The sequence below is a fragment of the Meles meles genome, chromosome 14 (assembly GCF_922984935.1).
Source record: "Meles meles chromosome 14, mMelMel3.1 paternal haplotype, whole genome shotgun sequence".
In the NCBI taxonomy this organism is placed as follows: Eukaryota; Metazoa; Chordata; class Mammalia; order Carnivora; family Mustelidae; genus Meles; species Meles meles.
In genome coordinates, this window is record NC_060079.1 from 19,358,090 (window position 1) to 19,379,488 (window position 21,399).

At 36.3% G+C, this 21,399-nt stretch overlaps 1 protein-coding gene across 4 annotated transcripts in view; it reads right to left on the reverse strand.

Moving 5' to 3' along the window:
• The window catches only part of TRPC4 (transient receptor potential cation channel subfamily C member 4), a 203,984-nt gene that overhangs the window by 97,568 nt on the left and 85,017 nt on the right, over positions 1-21,399 (reverse strand). For all 4 annotated transcript variants that reach the window (XM_045978497.1, XM_045978498.1, XM_045978495.1 and 1 more), the window contains one exon: positions 10,093-10,611. In XM_045978497.1, coding sequence (XP_045834453.1) covers positions 10,093-10,611 — 519 coding nt within the window. The remainder of the gene's footprint in view (positions 1-10,092; positions 10,612-21,399) is intronic.

A 21,399-nucleotide genomic window follows, 5' to 3' on the forward strand; every position in this document is an offset into this window, starting at 1 on the left:
ATCTCAGATTTTGTTATGGGTCAAGAGGATAATAGCATTGTGATAGGCAAGGAAACAACTAAGGATAGGGGAAGAGGATAGTCATTCGATTAGGTGTTCTGGAAGTCTTCACTGAGAAGGTGATAATATGAGCTGAGACATGATAAAGAAGCCATCCACACATAGCAGGCTGGAGGGAGGCTGTGGGGTGGCAATGAGCACAGAGGACAATGAAGACACTTTCCTTGCTCCCGCCACTTTTTTTGCACCCATGATTTGCACATGGCTTTTCTTCCTGGAATGCCTTTTTCTAACCTCTTTGCTTGGATGGCTCCTAGCTTTCCACTGATGTTCAGTTAAGGCACTTTCTTCTCCAGGAAGGCTTAGGTGAAGTTAGGAACCTTTTCCAGGCCTCCCAGAAGGCAGCTCCGCCATAGCTTCCATAACCCGCACCGTGAGAGCTGTTCACTTATTTGCCATTCCTAATAATCTGATAGTTAGTTGAAGGTAAGACTTTTGTCTTTGATTTGGGTATCACCGGCGAGCAGCAAATAGTAAGGGCTCTCTCTTCAATGAGTGAGTGAGGACTAAATAAGGAAGGAAGAAAAGGAGGGAAGGAGGGGCGAAAATGAGGGAAACATCAGGAGTGTCCTTACGAAAGGAGGTAGCATATAAAGTGTTAGTGAGATCTGGCTACAGTGATATTTTTAGTTCATAGTCAGCACTTTCTGCGTGGGTAAGTATGTCAGTGCACACACACACATGGACTCCATTATCTAAGCAAGAGTAAAATTCCAGGTTCTAGGAAGCTTCTAGAAGAAATCTAGACTTGGCCTAAGGCTTGCTGTCATCTTATTGTGCTGCCCTCGGTTTTTGGCACAGGAGAGACATTTGTGGAATTAATTATACCTGGAGAGAGAAAGAGCATCTCTTGGCCAGAGCTGCCTAGCTCCTTCCACTAGCCTCCTTCTGGGTTTACTGCCAATAACATTTTCAACTACCTCTCCCCCTTCCCCCAGTAGGTAAAGAGGAGAATATGACAAAAAAGTTTCCAGGAAGTATGTCCCACAGCCGCCTGGCAAAAATCACTGAGCTTGGAGAATGCCATGGAGAAAAATAATAGTGTCTATCATTTAAAAATAAAGCAGTGGTCAAAGGAAAAGCAGGGCTTTTTACAAACATGCAGGGAGCTGACAAAGGGGTAGCTGGAATCCAGAGGAAGGTAAAAAGAAAACCACGGAGGAAGAAAGCCTTAGTTTTTTTTCTGTAGCTGCGGAGGGCAAGCCACTGTGTGCTCCTAAAGCTGAAGGGAAAAAGGAAACAGAATGAGACACGAAGCACAGGTACCTAATCCTGCATGATTGTCTTACCCGTTGTGTATTATCTAGAAGCAATCTGTACATTTAACATAGCTGCAGAATCACGGTCATGAAGTTATAGCACAGGCATTAAAAATCTCAGAGAGTTTGACTCTGTGTTTGTTTCTAAGAAGTCAAACAAAAAACCCCCTCTATTTAGAAAAACTGACTATGCCTCATATGGTCAAAGGAAAATGAGGGGAAGGATAAACTGAAAAGTTTCCTCTCTGATGCATAATTTATCAGAGATCTTGAGTAGGAGTTTGTGTCTTAAAACCATCAAACATTTCTTGCAAACAGTGTTTCTGTTTTATAAATTTCCAAGACAATCTAATGGGCTTTTGTAATTTTTTTTTAGGAAAAAATATGAATTGGAATAAACTCTTAAACGGGCAATTTCAAAAACTGGTAAACCTTAATTTTGCTTAGTGATCAGAGATGGAGAAAATATGACCATTAAATAACAACCCAGGAAAAATAGCCCTCATATGTAAATGTAAATTTTGTGCAAAGAACAAAAGAAATGGTTTTTCATCACTGACAAACTAAATGATTGCATCTGAATGATGGAAAACAGGTGACCTTCTTGCTACTCTTGCTTGTCAGTCATACAGAAAACTAATTCATTTGCAGACTGAGAAAAGCTTTTCAATACACGGTGGATTTTTCAAAGATATTATCATTAACTTAATGTTTTTAGTTTATATCTGTGGCAAAGGAAAGCTACATCAGAAAGTGTTGCTAATCCTGTGGGTATATGCATTTTTCTCAAGTGAATGGAAGAGTACACTTCTGAAAATAAATTGCTTAACCCTTTCCTTTTTGTACTTTTTTTTTTAAAGATTTTATTTATTTATTTGACAGATAGAGATCACAAGTAGGCAGAGAGGCAGGCAGAGAGAGAGGGAAGCAGGCTCCCTGCCCTGCTGAGCAGAGAGCCTGATTACGGGGCTTGATCTCAGGACCCTGAGATCATGACCTGAGCCAAAGGCAGAGGCGTTAACCCACTGAGCCACCCAGGCACTCCCCCTTTTTGTACTTTTTAAAAGCAGTATAAAATACAGGAACGAATATGTTTTGTATCTAATTTAAAATTAAGAGTAGTTATTTTAAGTTTTGTAAGATATTAACTGATCACTTTCTAATGAATGCAGTTTCAAAGGATACATTTATAAGCATTTTGGACATATACAATTTCATGTTTAATTGTGGCAAAAAACCCAATCACTTTCAGATATGAATCAGGAGAAAGTGGTTTCATGTCATCTAATTAGTTGTAAACAAAACAAAACAAAACCTCATGGGGATTTGAATTCCAAGCTCTAAAAACCAAGTGTTAAATTATATGCCTAATGACCTGTCATAATTCTGTCAGTCGGGCTGACAAGTCCTGAGCAGGTCTATGCTTCATCCATGACACAGAAGCAGGTCCGGGAATGTTTGGTCCCTAGTGGGGGGCTGGGCAGAGGCATTAGGGAGTCTGTGATCCACGTTGCCTTTGCCAAGCAACAGTGGGCGTGTGCCAACATGCCTGGAGCACGGCGAGGCAGAGGCCCCAGAACCAGTCTCTGGAGAAGAGTGGGAGAAAAAACTATGCTAGAGGAATGCTTCTTTTTACCACTTTTACAAGTCTCGTAATTATCTGTATCACTCAGTGTGGCCTCATGTATTCAAATCCTACTGTATACTTGGAGAGCTGCTGTGATATCAGTTTCCAATTCTGAGGGGTAGTGGGATAGAGGCTTCAATGCCTAAACTGTATTAAACATATAACTCAGAAGAACAAATTCAGATCAAGTATATAGTACACAATATGAGTTACTTTTGCCAGCCTATAATGGAAGCATTAGAATATGGGCGACCTTAAGGGTTGAGATAAAACTTATACAATAAACATTTTTGATGAGCGTATATGTTTTAATATACATGGCTCAGAGAACTGAGCTCAGAGCTCAGAGAACCAATAGACTGTAAGAAGGATAAACTTATCTTTGATATTCAAAAGTGTAATGTGACCCATGAGGCTTAGATGAACATTCATTACAAATATTAAAACACTAAATGACAAAGTCAACCCTTGCTGCTGCATCGTATACGAAATGTATAGCATTTTCCTGTATATGTTTAGTCTTTCATATTGGGAGTCTATGAGGGGATAAACAAAACAGTGACAATAATAGTAATAATAAATAATAGTAGTTTGCTACTCTTTCATGGATAAATATGGCAGGAGGTATGCTAAGCTCTGAACTTGCATTGTCTTGAAAAACAAAACAAAAACTGAACAAAAAATGACACAAAAAATCTTTAGCAGTGCTGTAGGCATTGGGCAGGAGGAGGTAAGACTAAAGGCAAGGAGTTCCGATGGAGAAACAACACATGAAAAGAAATAAAGAGCAAAGTCAAATGTGCAATAAAGCTGCCAGAACAAGAGAAGCAACAATTAATTTTGACTTGGGAATATGCTGAGGGAAGGCATCCCAGAGACAGTGGTATTTGAGAAGAGATCTGAAGGACATAAATGTTCTCAAAACAGTTCAAACCCGAGAAGAGAAGAAAAGGAGAGGAACATGGTAAATAATATCAAACTGAATTCAAATAAATAAGTACATGTTAAATTAGTAAACCAAACTAAGGCAAAGGCATTATCAGCTTTACTTAGATAAATAAGTCTCCCAGTCTCTTCAGCAGAAAGATGTCAGTTATGGAGGGGAAGAGTGTCTGCAGTACTTTCTCTTATTTTTCTTCCTAAAAGTATTCTCTTTGCCATTCTTCTAGAACAGTTATGTGCTGTCCATGAGACAATGTCTCTATAGTATGAGATATTTTCCCCTCCAAATTATCCATATTTTGGTATGGAATTTACCAGGCACAAGAAAATTATGAAAGGTATATTTCAGACACCCCAGATTTGAACAAGAGTGAAAAAGGTGGAAAACATTAGACTAAAAGACAACCAATGGGTCAATAAGAATAATCATAAAATGATAGTAGTTGGTCAGCTTCTCTGCCTAGTTTGTCACAAAAGCAAAGCTTTGCGGGGTTACAGACCAGCCATCAAAATCTACTGGATCTAAGAGGGAAAGCCCTTGTTTGCCAGTGCCATCCCAAGGTTCTGATACAAGAGCCAGGAAGCAACATTATCATTGGTTTCTCTGTGATTTACTCATTTTTAATCTTTGAAAAACATTTTTATTTTTATTTTTTGGAGGAGATAGGTAGGGATACACCTGCGAGGGTTGGTAGTTTCCAAATAAATTCATGCACAGAATGCTGCTTTTCCTCAATTGCTACCACAAGCACAAAATGACATCTGACTATGGATCTCCAGAAGGAGCTTCCCACGTCGATTTCAGGTAGCTTGAGAACAGGAGTAGTATGTTTTATTCATTTTTAATGTGAACTTCATTCAGTAGCAAGTTCAAATTTAAACATTTATTGCTTCTTTTCAAATAAAATTTGAATGTAAAAAAATCTGTTTCGATAAACTTATCAACAAATAATTTATAGAAAACAAAACTTAGGAAATAGAGGTAAGTCTAGCCCTAGGCAGTTTTATGAAGATGAATTTCCTTTGTTTCTGCTTCATTTATTATTTAACTGCTCCTCCCATTGCCCAACACTCTTTCGATGCCTTGACCTTCACCTCTCCTTCTCTCTCACTGGGGCATCCCCTGGTTGTGTTAGGGCTCTGTCCTCTGTGGTTCTCCTGTCCCCTAATCTACTCCCTATGTCTTCTCTTTCTGACAGTAGATTTGGTTCTTGATTCCGTATCAAGGAGTTTTGAATAAACCAAGAAACAAAAACCATAAATTTTGAGAGATCTGAAGAGCTTTGATTCTGGAATATTTGGAATCAACTGAGTTCACCCTGCAGGATGATGGATGGCATCTGATTGTCAGGAATCTCTTTACATTTTTCTCATTACTCCATTGACAAGATAAACAAAAGATAAGAAGGGTATGAATAGTGGGCTGTTTAGACGTTGGTTTTTTCTCCTGCCTCTTTAACAACTCCATTAATTAATTTATAAGTTAATTATAAATTAAGTTAATTAATTTATAATTAACTCCATTAATTAATTTTTAAGAGAGAAACCCAGACTAGTACCAGAGTTTAAAATTAATGTTGCAAAGCTTCTGACATACTTTCACAAAAGAGAAAAGTAAATTGAAAAAGATAGGCTGTTGACTATGTAGAGATTTTTTTTCTAACTTTAATTTCAAGAGCTATAAAGAGATTGAATTGTAATACTTTCACACAATAATGTATTTCACTACTTTCTATTATTATTCAAGATCTAGGGTTCTTTACTGTGGACTAGTACCTTCACAATGTGGACAACCGTGGGTAACAACCTAGGTAAGGTCTTTGCTGTGAACATATTTAAGGAACTCATCAAGGTCTCCAAATACAGACAATGATTCTGCAAATATTAGGCAAGAACAGTAACAGCATGGAAGTGATATTTAATGGCCATAAACTCTATACCGGCCAAAATTACAACAGGAACCAAGGGACAAGTTACCTGTTGAAGATATGTCCTCAATCACACCTCACTTTTATCTAATCCACAGGAGGAGACTCAGTTCCAAGGGGGTGCTTGGTTCTGGCCCCCCCCCCATTTTCCTTTGAAACTCTTCATTTTGAACAGTAACACTAGAATGGGGTGCTGACTTCTAGCCCCTGTGAAGTGGACTTTCCCTGCTCTCTTTCCAGAGTGAGACTAAAGAGATTACTCTTTGAAGAAAAATAAATAAATAAAAGTGGGTTAAGACAGAAAGGAGGAGACTTTGCACTCTTTGAAGAAGGCAAATGCTTTATCACAATGCAAAAACTAAAAAATAGAACAAAAAAACCCTCAATGTCGAAATGCATGGCTTAATTATGAAGAAGCTAGTCCCGAAATAAACTCACATGCTCAGCTGACCCTGGCTAGAAGTTCCGGTTGGGTCAGATTTACCTCATATTCACCATGATAACACTTAGGTGGAGGCAGTGGCGGGTACAGCAGGTTTAGTCGTTAAGTATTAATAGAAACAATAAAATCCTTCTGCCTATGCCTATAAAAATATCCATGATATTCAATTAATGCAGGCCTTTCTTTTTGGATGATATTACAGAATTACCAGAATAAGTCTGTAATCAAGTTCCCGCAACATGAATTGTTTTAATATTGGAATTCATAAGAAGGCTGTTAGTAGGTAATTAACCTAAGCACTGCAATTTAATCAGACAAAGAAACATGCAGGGAACCGTCCAGAATTAAGAGATTCTGCAACTTCGGGTATGTTCATGTTGAACACCTTCTACCTTTCAGTACAGAGTTATGACTGGTAAATATGACGGCTATGTTCCTGACACTCATACCCGGAGGAGAAGGGTGAAATGTAACAATACAATGCAAAACAGAATGTGTGGAAGGAGGGCATTTATCCCAGAGATTGTACAGAGGGGGACTGCTTCATGGAACGTCCCTATCGGAGGGGAGACCCGAGATGAGTTTGGAAGAGTGAGTGGTACTCAGCCATGGAAAGATCAATAAGAAGCCATTCCAAAAGCATAACAGATGGACCAAAGACAAATGACAAACTTTTTAAAACTAAAACTGGGAAAACTTGTGGTAAAAAGACATAAGGCAAGACATTTATGCTAACGCAGAATTTCATTTAAGACATGCGTTCTTACTAGAAAATCTTACATCAAATATTCTGAAGTCAATAATTTCTGAATAATTTAGGAATATGTTTCATAAAACATGACCTACGATTTCAAAGAATTTATGTGAAAGTAAAACCTTATTCTTGATTTAATAATGCTATTAGTCATCCAATATTACTTTGCTCTGGAAAAATTGTTCAACCCAAAGGAAATGTGTTCTTCAGTATTGAATGAAAGATACTCCAGAGCAACTCTGTAAGAATTTTGTTTTAATTTTCCCCTCTATTATCATTTCAAAAGATGAAAAGAGAAAATGCAAATGCAGTGTCTTTTAAGAAACATATCTTTTAAAAGGTATTACTGATTCTTTTTTTCTTGTTACATGCTATGTATTTTTAGCCACCCTTCATCCTGTTGTATCATTAAGGATGATCAGCTTCCAATTCCCACAACTTCATATTCGCAAAAGGTACAAGCATCTTGAAAGAAGTCTTAGAAATGATCAAACGCTTTCTATAGCTTTCCTTCTTACACATCTAAGGACTCAATTTGTGGCTTTTTGTTGAATAGGCTTTGAAGTTAAGCATGCTTTGTATATTCCTGGAATATACAAAAGAATCTAAGCAAAGAAAAAAAAGTTTAGTAGGAATGAACCTTTTTAGGGGTTCAGAAACAAGACTGAGAACAATATAAATTTAACATTTTATGATCTCCCTGTAATAGACTATCAGCTCTAGGACAGAGCCACACCCCCATGGAGTCCTAAGTGCCCTGAGCAATCCCTGGCATGTGTTTGGTAAAATACATGTTCAAAGAGTTAATGAATGAAGAAATGAATGAATGAATAGAATGTATAAAAATGATTTGTGGGTAAAAATATAATCATATGTTAATATGTAAGAAATTCGTACTACATTTTTTTTTTTTTTTGGTCTTGGACAAACTTTTTTTTTTTTTTAAGATTTTATTTATTTGACAGACGGAGATCACAAGTAGGCAGAGAGGCAGGCAGAGAGAGAGAGGAAGGGAAGCAGGCTCTCCACTGAGCAGAGAACCCGATGCGGGGCTCGATCCCAGGACACTGGGATCATGACCTGAGCCGAAGGCAGAGGCTTTAACCCACTGAGCCACCCAGGTGCCCCTTGGACAAACTTTTGACAAGAATTTGGGAGCTTCATTTGATTAAATGTCACCGTAGTATTCCATTCAGAGAGTATGGTAAAAGTCTCAATGAGCATTTTGTTCCAGTGCTTTCACGAAAGTCACTGTGGCCAAAGACAAAGTTAAATCAGTTATGATTTAAATCAGGACCCATATCAGGGTGGGCATAAAATGGAGCTAGGTTGGTTCACTAACTGCAGAGCGAACAAAAATGCAACAGGTGAGCAAAGCCAGTTGCAGCTACTGTGTTCTTTCTTTCATTTTGTGGATTTCTGCATCCTGGGAATTTCATTTCACTCACCATTCACAGGATAACATTAACCCTGGACAGATTTATCATAGGAAAAGACCTTTGTAATGACTATGTTGGTCCCTTAAATCTCTCTCCCCACAGAAAACTAAAGAAAGAAAAGCATAATACTGGGTTAATAACAGATACTTGAGAAGAACTAGCTCAAATTCTAAGCCACATCAGTATCTTACCTCACTTTATCCTTTTTTTCTTAGATTTTTTTATTTGTAAGTAATCTCTACCCCCAACGTTTGGCTCAAACTCACAACCAGAGGTGGAGTCATGTGCTCCGCAGACCGAGCCAGCCAGGTGCCCCTCATTTTATCAGTTCTAGTACATGCTATTACTTTTAAACGTCATATTGAGTACATAAATATCTCTAATCAAGTAAAGTTTTTCATCATTTTTTATAGTTGTGTATTAAAATTATTCTAGTTCTGTTAAAATATTAGTTCCCTGAGCCCTAAACACAAGAGGCTGAAAAAAATTAGTTGATACTGTTGACAGGGCTCCAACCAGCACGTGTGATTTTGGAATCAGAGGGAATGCACACAAAAGAAGCTGTTTCCTTCCTTGTTAGGGAAAAAGATCATTTCAACTAGTTTCAGTCTCCAGTGACAACTGGCCAAGAACTACAGGAAAAACTCGAGGAAGTAAACTCAGGTATCTTGATCCTTATATATTTAGTAAGTAGCAGTAGACAAAGCAGCCAAAGCTAATGTAGAATAATTAGGACTGACTGCAAAAAAAACTGAATACATTTTTATTCAGAAGTATCTTTTATTTTTCATCTTACCCTATAAAGTTTTCTCCAATTGATTCTCTAGAATAGATAATTACTATAATTCAAGAATAAACATAGAACCAGTATTTTCTGAAGATGGAAGTAAAACGGATTTTGGAGAACTCACTGAACTCAGCAATGAAAACAAAAACAGTTATGCTAGGTGATGAGCACGGCAGCTCTGAGTTGTCTTTACTTAATATTCAAATCATAGGAATTTCATGAGACATTATAACTCTTCTGCAACTAGGCATCTTTAATCTCTTATTCCTGACCAATCAAGAGACTAAGCCAGGCGTGAGAGGTTTCAACACTTTCATCTGCTGTTGGACTAATATTTTTTCTTTATTAATAACTTCTAATAATGTATTTTATTAACATAAGGACTTATAATTTACTAAAGTCTTCACACACATCCACACATTTTATACTTCTACAAATCTCTGGGGAATATATTTTATATGTATAAATAAATACATGTAACAAAATATCATAACTATCAAATCCATTAAGCAGACGAGGAAACCAATCTCAAAGAATCTGAAAAGGAACAAGAGTTATAAATGGTAGAACCAGAACTTTCAATGTGGAGATTCTAAAATTCATCGGTTTTTCCATTCTACCACAGTAAATGTGTACATCTTAACACATTCGCCGAATGCCATCACCAGTAATTACGCCCTTTCTTGCCCTTCTTCCGTTTGTTTTGTAATTATTAATCTGGCAAACCATAAATATCATCCACTTCCAGAGAAGCAGAAAAGGCTCTAAAGCCCAAACATAATTTCAGAGTACCGGTTGACGTCACTGTGATGAAATCATATGATATTTTGATAAAAAGGTCTGGCAACACTCACCTCTTTTTGACGGTACTTTATGGCCAATTTGAGTCTGGCGAGATCATTTCCACTTTGTTCTTCTATAAGGCTACTGTCATCTCTGTAATTAAGAATGATTTCCAGTTCTCTGGAACTCCTTGTCTGATCCAGTAGGTCCTTCGCAAACTGTTTACACTGTCGGGACAGCTCCTCATACTCCGACTTGAATTCGTTTTCCACTTTACTCAGCTCCTGAAGCTCCCAACTTAGCTGAAAGGCTGTGAGAAAAGGGTCTTCACTTGACAGTGCGATGAGGGAGGGGCTGGCCAAGGCCTTGTAGATGTTGAGTCTGGAGCGCGAGTGGCGGAGGCTATCCACGTCCGAGCTGGAGACGCATTCCACGCAGTTGCAGCGGACCTCGTGGGGTCTGGGCACGGAGACTCCTTTCTGAACTAGAAGCTTGATTATTTCGTAATTATTTGTATGGGCTGCCAAAATGATTGGTGTAATGTCTGGAGTGAATTCAGAGAACTGCTTATCAAGGAGTATGGGAGGCACCTAGAAAAAAGAAGAAAGCCGAGGTGATGAATATTTATTCATTTGTTCAAGCCAGTGAATTTCAAACAGCCTGCTAGAGCGAGGCTGAACAAAGTTCATAAATCTTTGCCAAGCTTTTCTGCAGGAGAGAGATGGCATTTTTTTTTTTTTTTTCCTGCTGAAAGACAAAAGAAAATTCTTGGGGAAAAAAAAAACACAACTTTCCAATATAATGACACATTATTCTTATTATATTTGTTTAATCTGAATTTTGACGTTTTATGAAATCTTAAAATAAGTGACTATGGGAAGTCTTTACTTGGTAAAAAGACTTTCTTGCTCCCAACTTATTTTCTGACACCCAGTCTTTGCTTTTCTTTCCCCAAGGTGTGGACTCCCTAAATAATCCAGAAATACAGTGAATAATAGTTAATCATTTGTCTTAACCCAAGCTTTTCCTCTGCAAGAGAAGTCTTTGAGTTCTTCAGTTGTTTTTGTTTGTTTGTATGTTTGCAGGTTGTTTTATCTTCTGCATTTCTAAAGCCAAGTCAATGATTAACGGTGGCCCCAGAAAGTAAGAAGGCTAGCCTCCTACTTTCTGCTTTCATCTATCACTTTTGGTCTGTTTTCCAGAGGACCACAAGTGCTCCGTCATCATTGTATCAGAAATAAACAAATGGTTCCCAATGAATCAGGTCACCGGTGTGTTCATGCACCATTTCCTTTGGGTTTTCCTCTCGGAATGGTAATGATGAAAATGCTGTAATAGGCACTATTCAGTCAACATCCGCTAGGTGCCTTAACCCTCACAATTATTCACACTTTCTAGCTGGGAGCCTTCAGTGCCTAAGTGCAAGACCCACCGTTTGCACCGGGGTCCACCTGACACCCGAGCCTGTGTGTATTCCACCACACCACACTGCTGCACAATTTTTGCTTTAATAGTTCTTCCTGCGGGCATAAAGAGGCATCTATGAAAATAAATGCTGTGTAAGGATAAGTTAATAAAACATGGCAGAAAAAATGATGACCCATGTACTGTACAGAGTACACTGTAAACTATAAAGGAAACCATAAAAGGATCAAAAGCAAAACAACTACATAGAGAAAAACAAAACTCATATGAAACTTTAGACTATTTTTAAGTAGAGGTATATCTTTATATGAGAATAATTAAGCCTGTGTACTTCTTAACTTATTTGACCATTTAGAATCTCTATTTGGGGGCGCCTGGGTGGCTCAGTCCTTAAGCTGCTGCCTTAGGCTCAGGTCATGATCCCAGAGTCCTGGGATGGAGCCCCGCATCAGGCTCCCTGCTCCGCAGGAAGCCTGCTTCTCCCTCACCCACTCCCCTGCTTGTGTTCCCTCTCTTGCCCTGTCTCTCTCTGTCAAATAAATAAAATCTTTAAAGAATAGAATATCTGTTTGTTTTATAAGAAACACTCTATAAAGAATAATGAGATTTAGTTATTTATTTAAAGGTTATTTAAAATATGTGCAATCAGTTGATAAAAGATAGTACCTACTTATAAAATTTGGAATAGCACTGTTGAGGTAGTACTGTATGTTCAAGCAGGATCAATACATGCTTCATTACTTTTTAAGTAACTATCTTACATTTTCAATATTACATAATTGAAAATTTAACTATGTATTTATTACAAAGAGAAAAATGTCCCTAATTAAAATTAAACAAGAAGTAATCTTTTAAGTAACTACACTTCAAGGTTTTCTTTGGAAGACATGAGGAAAAACAAAAACAGCATAAATAAGTTTCTGCATTAAATGTATATTTAAGAGATAGCTGCAATTTGGAGGGGTTTTGTGGATTCAATAGAATTTCATTCTAGATTTCTGTAGTTCTTAAAGCTATTTTAAAAGTTATTTTAATTAAAATAATTTTAAATTTATTAACCATAAAATGCAACTTTGGAGAATATTTCAGCAAACTTTTATGAAAAAATAAGTATAATATGGCCATATTGAAAAGCATTTATATTTCAGGAGAATGTCAGTGTCATAGTATTAGAAAAAGAGATGGCAAAATAACTGATAAAATATGTGAGAATATAACAAAAATAAATACTCTGTTCATTGGACGTAATAGTCAAAAAATCATTGTGAATTTTTAATTCTTTATGTATATGGATGTCACTAATTATATCTTTTATAAAGAATTTATTTTAGAAAATAATTTTTAATGAAACTTTTTTTTTAAGATTTCATTATTTATTTGACAGAGAGAGAGAGGGGGGAGCAGCAGGCAGAGGAAGAGGGAGAAGAAGGTTCCGGGCTGAGCAGGGAGCCTGATGTGGGTCTTGATCCCAGGACCCTGGGGTCATGATCTGAGCCAAAGGCAGACACTTAACCAACTGAGCCACCCAGGTGCCCTTGAATGAAACTGTTTTATATATAATATAATAATTCAATGGTCAATAAATAACTTTTTTAAGTTATGTAATTTTAATTATCCAGAGTTACCTCTTACTCTAAAATGTGTTCTAAATTCAATAACGTATTATATGTAGTCTTTACCATCAGTTGATGCCCAGCTGGACAGGGACCACTAGACCCTGAGAACTGTTTGGCCTTAGGCATCCTTCATGTAGGAGTCTGTGGCGCCTCTGACCAGTCAGTTAGGCAGGCACACGTCAGTGTTTATGTATGTCTTAGACCCAGGTTCTGGGGTTTCTCCCTTTCCATTTTTCTTAATGGAAATAAATAGTGATCAAACAAAAACAGTTAAAAAATTGCCTGTTATTCTGTACTAATTACATGCATCAATGATAACATAGTGTTTGAAAACTGGAGGTTATCTTACTCTATTTTCAGGTCTACATTTATTAGCTTGTATTCCTCTATATGTAAAACTATGCCCTCTTCTCCTTTTTACTACTTATTCCGATGGACCCACAGATTCTCCCTTTATTTTAGTGTTTAATTGCAATAATTATTCACTTTTAACTTATTGAGGTATAACATACCTTCATTAAAATGCACAACTGTTAATGTGAAGCTTGATGTATTTTTAAAATACATGTGCACCTGTGTGACACAACACAGATTATAATCCAGGACACCTCCCAGTTGTCACGTTTTGTAACCACAAACCTAAACCCTATGGCCAGAGATCACTTTCACACACACCTGTTCACTTTATATAAATGAATCCTAAAGTATATACTTTCTACATTTGTCTTTCTTTGGACAACATTAGTTCTTTGAAATACTTTATTATTGTTAGAAGCAATCTTTTTTTGTGAATGCCATTCTGCATAATATTTTGATTTATGAAGATAGCACAGTTTATTTAATATTCTCTTGTTGATAACATTTGTGTGACTTCCAGTTTCCACTTGTAGCTAAGAATAGTGTTTCTATGCATATTTTTGTCTGTGTCTGCTAATACATATCTAAGAATGCGATTTTGGGTCAAATATTTTTCTTAAGCAGTTACAACAATTTTCATGACTATCACAAATTATACTTGGTATTGTCAATTATCTACCTACCAGTCTATATATCTACCTATTTGTTTATGCCATTCATTATGTCAGGAAATCATTTTGAATTTTTTATTTATTATCAAGGATGGGTGTTGAATTTGCTAAGGCCTTTTCCATGGAGATGATTATATAACTGTTCCTCTTCTAAAAATGTGGCTAATTAAATAGATCAATTTTTTACTATTGAAACATTTTGGCTTTCCTGAAATGAATTCCATTTGCTCAAATGTGTAATATTTTTATTTAGAATTGTTATACCAATGTTCATAAGTGAGATTGATTTATAATCTTTACTATGCTGTCTTCATCAAGTTTTGGTATGAATACTATGTTTGCTTCATAAAAAACATACGGATTCTCTCTTCCTTTGGAATACAGGGAGATGTGCCATTCAGAGCTTTCTTATTTTTCTTTCTTTCTTTTCTTTTTTTTTTTTTTAACGATTTTACTTATTCCTTTGAGACAGAGAGAGAGACAGAGAGTGCAAGCAGAGGGAAAGGGAGAAGCACACTCCCCGCTGAGCAGGGAGCCTGATGTGGGGCTCGATCCCAGGACAGTGGGATCATGACCTGAGCCGAAGGCTGATGCTTAACTGACGGAGGAGCCACCCAGGCACCCCTCAGATCTTTCTTCAAGAGAGGATTCACTGCCTACTTGGCAGTGCATTAATAGACTCCAGCTGTCTACCTCTTCAGGTTCTTCCTCAATTTTGGAGCCCTGGAGAGTAGACTGGATAAGTAGGTTGACAAGGACCTAGCTATTTCCACCCAGTGTGAGACATCTCTAGTAGATAATTTTTCTCTGAGTTCCCCTGTACACTGGCAAGGATTTTTATCACTTCTGGGTCATGGTCTAATGGTTTCCCCTTCTCAATATTGCTTTCTTCCCTTTTACTTTCAGAATGTTATTTTCCAATAAAACTTTTGCAGTCATCTCATTTTATCTGCCTCTTGGGGCGCCTGGGTGACTCAGTCAAGCATCGGTCTTTGACTCAGGTCATGATCCCGGGGTCCTGGGATCAAGCCCCCATGTCAGGCTCCCTGCTCAGCGGGGAGCCTGCTTCTCCCTCTCCCTCTGCTGCTCCCCCCTGCTTGTGTTTCTCTCTCTCTCTCTTTCTCTATCTCTCTCAAATAAATGAATTAAAAAAAAACTTTATCTGCTTCTTGAAGAATCCAAAATGTGATCGATCCATTTTCCATATTGTGGGGGAAAAAAATAAGTAACACTGAAATTATCTGATCTTTGAAAGTTCAAAATTATTCTGTGAAAACCCTGAGTGCCTGCTATTCTTTTATGGGATATTCAGTAACTTTTCCTATTTATTGCATAATAAATATCTTGGCTTTTCTATCAATAATAGGGTCTGTTATAAAAACTGCATTTTGGGGGGAAGTTATTCAGTTCATCTAGTTTCATTTAGAAAAGACAGTTTTAAATGTGCAGGGATTTAGGAAATGCTAGGCTTACAATGTCCCTCCTGAGGAATCTACTGTGGGACAAGACGATGGGGAACTGAGGAAAGGACAAATGAGGGGCGCTAAATGTATGTAACAGTTAACCAAAGACCAATGCAAAGTTAGGAAAATACAAATTTTTAAATGTCCTAAGAAGAAAAAAGGAACAAGAGGAGAGATTGAGAGAAAGGAAGGTGTGGAGCAAAAGGCTCTCTACTTAACCAGCTAATAGAACAGAAGCCTTGGTAAAGTAAAAGGGGGACATGGAGGTTTTATAAAAGATATTAATATAAAACACAAACTATTCTAAATAATAAGAAAATACAGGTCTTGAGGACCTTTAATTCTTTCCCTCCACTTTGCAAAAATAAATTTTCCAAAATATTAATCTCTCAGACAATTCCCTTTCTTAAAATACTTCCATGGCTTATAACTACTTTGATATAATATTCACTCGTACATCAATCAACGATTATTTATTGACTCCATTGTCTGGTGCAACATTAAACTCTGAGAAATTAAGAAAAATGAAGGTGAAACAGTCCACTCCCTCAAACAGAAGATTGCCATACTTGACACATTCCCAGATCTCTCAGCAAACTGAATTCAATGTTCACTAACTTACTATAAATCCAGCACCATAATAGGTACCATGTGAAATACTCAGAAAAACAAGAAACAAGTGTTTGCAACATCATATCAGATTCTCACCAAGTTTGTTTTTTTTTTAAGATTTTTTAAATTTATTTGATAGACAGAGATCACAGGTAGGCAGAGAGGCAGCCAGAGAGAGAGGAAGGGAAGCAGGCTCCCCACGGAGCATAGAGTCCGATGTGGGGCTCTATCCCAGGACCCTGGGATCATGACCTGAGCCAAAGGCAGAGGTTTTAACCCACTGAGTCACCCAGGCGCCCCAAGAGTCTCACCAAGTTTTAATTGTTCTGAAAATTTTCCAAGTACTCGCCAAAATCTCAGGGTAGTGTTTCTGCTTTGTAATCTTTATAATGGGGCAGTAGAGTTAGCATAAACTATTAACTGTAAAAAATATGTTGTAGATGTAAGAATTATTTGGTGACTTTCATGCAGTATTAACAAGAATTTAGTACTCTGCAACATTTTACTTTCCTTAAGAAGTAGCAAATATACTGGGAGCAGAAAAGTGCAGATTTAAATGGCTCTTATAGAAACGTTAGAACATTTGGGCTTCTATTCCTTTTTCCACTTAACGAAGTGCCTAATGGTATGTGGTGCAGGCTATGATACTCATTGTGACTGTCATTTCCTGCGTGATGTCATGGAATCAGATTTCTGAGCTTTCCAATGAGTAACTGAAACCAGCTTCTATGCAAAGGACCAATCACAGTCAATCACAGAAGGTGAGAGAAAATGAAAGGTAAAATACGCCCCTCAGTTTTTTGTTCCGGCAGCCCAGGCATTTGTAAGTTGATACAACTTTGTGATCTATTAAATATTCAGAACTTTTTAAAAGTCAGCAATGTAAGACATTGGATCTCAGAAACTTTTAGAAAATTCAGAAAATGAGCTTGCTTCCCCTTTTTCATACTTCATTTCAAACCAGTCTACTTTCTGTCCCAAGCTCTCTTCTTTGCTTTAATGAGTATCTTCAACATGTAACTCTCTCTCTCTTTCCTTTTGTGGTTCCAATGTTATAGGTGAAGAGCAAAGCTCCCAACATTAAAATAAATAAATAGGTCATGTAGGTACTCAGTAGCTATTACCTAAACATGATTTTGATAGAAACATAGATGTTTTTCTCAATTTTTTTTTTTAAATTTGCCATCTGGCATATTTAAGGACAAATGTGAATATCATGAGCCCGTAGATGAAACCTGTAGATGAAAATCACACCATGCATGACTTTTAGCTGAAATAAAATCTATAGACATAAAAGCATTATACCCAGACAAACATACAAGCATAAAAATATATACTCACATCACTAATAAACAAAAAACACACATACACGCCATTTTTTAAATATAAATTCAAGTGGTTGAATGGCATATTTCACTTAGTAATCCACAACAAAGTAGAACATGCAATTAAAAGAGTATCCTAAAACCAAGGAAAAGTTGCTTCTTATATTGCAGAACTGGAAGGACTTCTGGTCTAAGCTCTATTAATGAATATTTGTTCAATGCTTTTTGTCAAGCTTACCATAACATTAGTTACATTATTAATGGAATCATTTTCATGCCACATAACATTAAAAGTGATGAATACACAAAGAATCCATTAACTTGTAAGTAGATTGCTTTTCTCAAATTTATTAAAAATCTTCACCTTGAAGTGATTCAGCACCAATCTGAGGCATATAGTTTAGTCTAAAGTATGATATTCTACCCAAATATAGAAATGTCTCTTTGCCACTAAGATAGACGTTTTGAACTGTCAATGCTGAAATATAAATTTCTAGGAGAGAAATTCATCCTAGAGTAACATTCATCCAATATAAGAGTACCTATTCCTTAAATTAGCATTTATTATAGTGGTTTGTATAAAATGAGTAAAAGAAATTTACTTGTATTATAATACTTAGAGTGTCCTAAATTACTGACTAAATAGATCCACATTCTATTCTGGCTCTGCTTTTAATTAGTTAATTAGCTTGTGAATTCCTCCTAATATATCTGCTGTATGAAAAACAATATCCCAACTCTAACATGAAATTTCTATGGTTCAATCACTTTTTAAAAATTCCAGTTGATGGCATGATAATAGAAAATTTATGAGGCTTTTTTTAAAGTGCTTCAATAAAAACTTGTTGAATTCTTTAGTATGATCTTCCTTTTAGCATCAATATTTTTTTTTTAATTTTAAGATTTTATTTATTTATTTATCAGAGACAGAGCGCGAGTGAGTGAGCACAGGCAGACAGAGTGGCAGGCAGAGGCAGAGGGAGAAGCAGGCTCCCTGCCAAGCAAAGAGCCCGATGTGGGACTCGATCCCAGGGTTGGGATCATGACCTGAGCTGAAGGCAGCCGCTTAACCAACTGAGCCACCCAGGCGTCCCTAGCATCAATATTTTTATCTAATGTATCAAAACCTTTATTTTTTAAAACTCAGGATTATAAATATTAAATTTATCTCTTTCATGTACTCAGTTTAACTCAAATCAGCATAAGAGAGTTTCAATTCAGAGTTATGTTTAAAATTCATTAAATACCATTTATTTAGAATTTGAAATTTTCACACACTACACCCACATGCACAAAAACCAAATAGTTGTCATATGAATAAATACATGAATGAATAAAGGGACAGATGGATGAACAAATGAATGGTTAGATTACAATCTTATCTAAACAAAGTCAACTTTATTACTTTAAGCCCATACTCTTGCCTGGAAAGACTAAACAGAATTCAAAATTCTACTGTGCAGAAAAAGAAATTCCCTTTGTTTTTGGTCTCAACACAGGACGAATGATTTATCGATATGTTCACAGCTGATCTATAAGAGCAAAGACTTTTGTGCTTTCCCCTACTTCTGAGTGGTTGAAGTCTTGAAGACACTAATAGTTTGATCTGACATCTAATGAAACCTTAATCCAGAAAATAATTGCAAAAATCAGCTTAACAGGAATCAGACACTATTATTTGCATATGACTCAAAATCAGGGGTTCTCCAGTTTTCGTGTACTTCACAAAATATGGAGCAGCCTGGGGACCCTTATTCAGAAGGAAGAATGTTTCTAAACTTAAATGCTTAGTATTATACAGCAGAAAGTACTTAAATCTATTTAAAATCTATTTAAAGACATATACGTGATGTAGTAACATACATTCTTTTCTATTAATGTATTAAATACAAAGATCTATTGGTAGGTAATTAGACTAATTTTGAAGTAATGACCAACATGTAAATATATCAAGTAAATGGTAATACGATGGGAAAAGACCTATGATTTCTGCTATTGACAAAGACTTGAGAATTTCTAGCAAAACTAATTTTTTTGGCTTATGTTCATAATTGAAGGGAAATATATATTCCATTTAGAAGTAAGTAAAAATAAAGATGTGTCTTTTTTCCATTTCATCTTAGTTCACAGATACCCTTGAATTTTATCTATTGCATCCCCAAGTTAGGAAGATCTTCAAGTCTGGCTTAATTGGAATTGGAAAACTCAAATGAGAATTTTAACTAGAAAGCATTAACCAGAGAGTTGCTTCTTAGGAGAGGTAATTAAAGAATTTGAAAGGTGTCTGGAAAGAAAAGAAAGAAAGAATTATTTTTGAAATAAAAAATACATTTTCCATCTTTATTCAAAGATAGAATATTCTATAGATACAAATGTCCTAGAATGTCAAGTAGAACAAACAGATCGCAACACAAACACACACACACAGATGTTTACTTTATGAGGGAAAATTCTGGAAATTTGGGGAGGACATCCTGAAGACTTAACATGTAAATAAATGATGTTTAAGAGGAAAATAAGGAACAGATGGAGAGAAGATAACCAAAAAATGAGGCACAAATAGCAAGGGAAATTTTCCTATTCTAAGGAAATGTGGGGTCTGTTGGCTTATCAGGTCTTTGGTTGAAACAATGAAAATAATGACATATGATTAGACACATCCTGCTGATATCCCAGACTTCAAAGGGTTAAAAAAATATATTCCAGACTTCTAAGACCTAAAAAAAAAAAAAAAAGGAAAGAAAGAAAGAAAGAAAGGAAAGAGAAGTGTGAAATCAGATCTATAGAATGAGTGGGTAACAGTGAAGATGCAACTAATATCAAACCTATCTTCTCTCATTAAAATCTGCAAGACATGTCATTGTATCTATACACAATTTTTAGTAAAGTGAATATGAGTCAAGAATACTGCCTCTAGCAGCCTCTCTCCTGTTGGAATAAAAGGCATATGAGTTATAATAGAATTCAGAAGTTACGTCACCCATATGTCTTATAGGAGCAAATTTTTCAGAAATAACCAAATATTAAGTGATTCACCTCCAGGTGGGTAGGAAGAAATAGTTTGAGCAATCAATCTTGCAATACTGGAGTAAACTCAAATGTTTATTTGCATGGTGCCTGGGGTTTGGTAATACAGTTAATCAGCAAAGATACTTGGAGCAGAAAAGACAGAAAGAGAATATCTGAAAATAGTTTGGAATTCAGTTTCAAACTATTTCACTGTAACCTAGGAATTAGTGGGTAGGATTTGAGGTTGGAGAATAAAGAGAAAAAAATGCACTTTTGTTTTTACTGAGTTTCATATAAAAAACATAGATTTTCCTTCATTTAGGTTATATGCATGTGGGCCTCTTTTAATGAGGGGCAACTGGTTTATTAATAATAATATCACATTAATGATATTATTATCATGAATAATAATACTATTAGTTTGGGCTTCCATATTATTTTATACTTATTGTTTATTTTCTTGGTGTCAGTTCTTACCTTTATTTTTATATATATATATTTTTAATTTAAGTGGTTTCCAAGCCAGAGCAGGACTTGAACTCACCACCCTGAAATCAAGACCTGAACTAATACCAAGAGTTGGATGTTTAACCAACTAAGCCGCCCAGGCACCCCTACTTTTGTATTTTTTTAAGTAATTATAATTTTATTTTATTTAGTTATTTTATTTATTTTAAGTAGCCTCTATGCTCAACATGGGGCTTAAACCGCAACCCAGACATCAAGAATCATATGCTCCCTAACTGAGCTAGCAAAGCACCCCTACTTTTGTATTTTATTTATTTTTACTTTTTTAAGATTGATTTATTTGTTTGAGAGAGCGAGAAAGAGCAAGGGGAAGGGCAGAGAGAGAGGGAGAGAAGCAGACACCCCCCCAAGTGCAGAGCCTGACATGGGGCT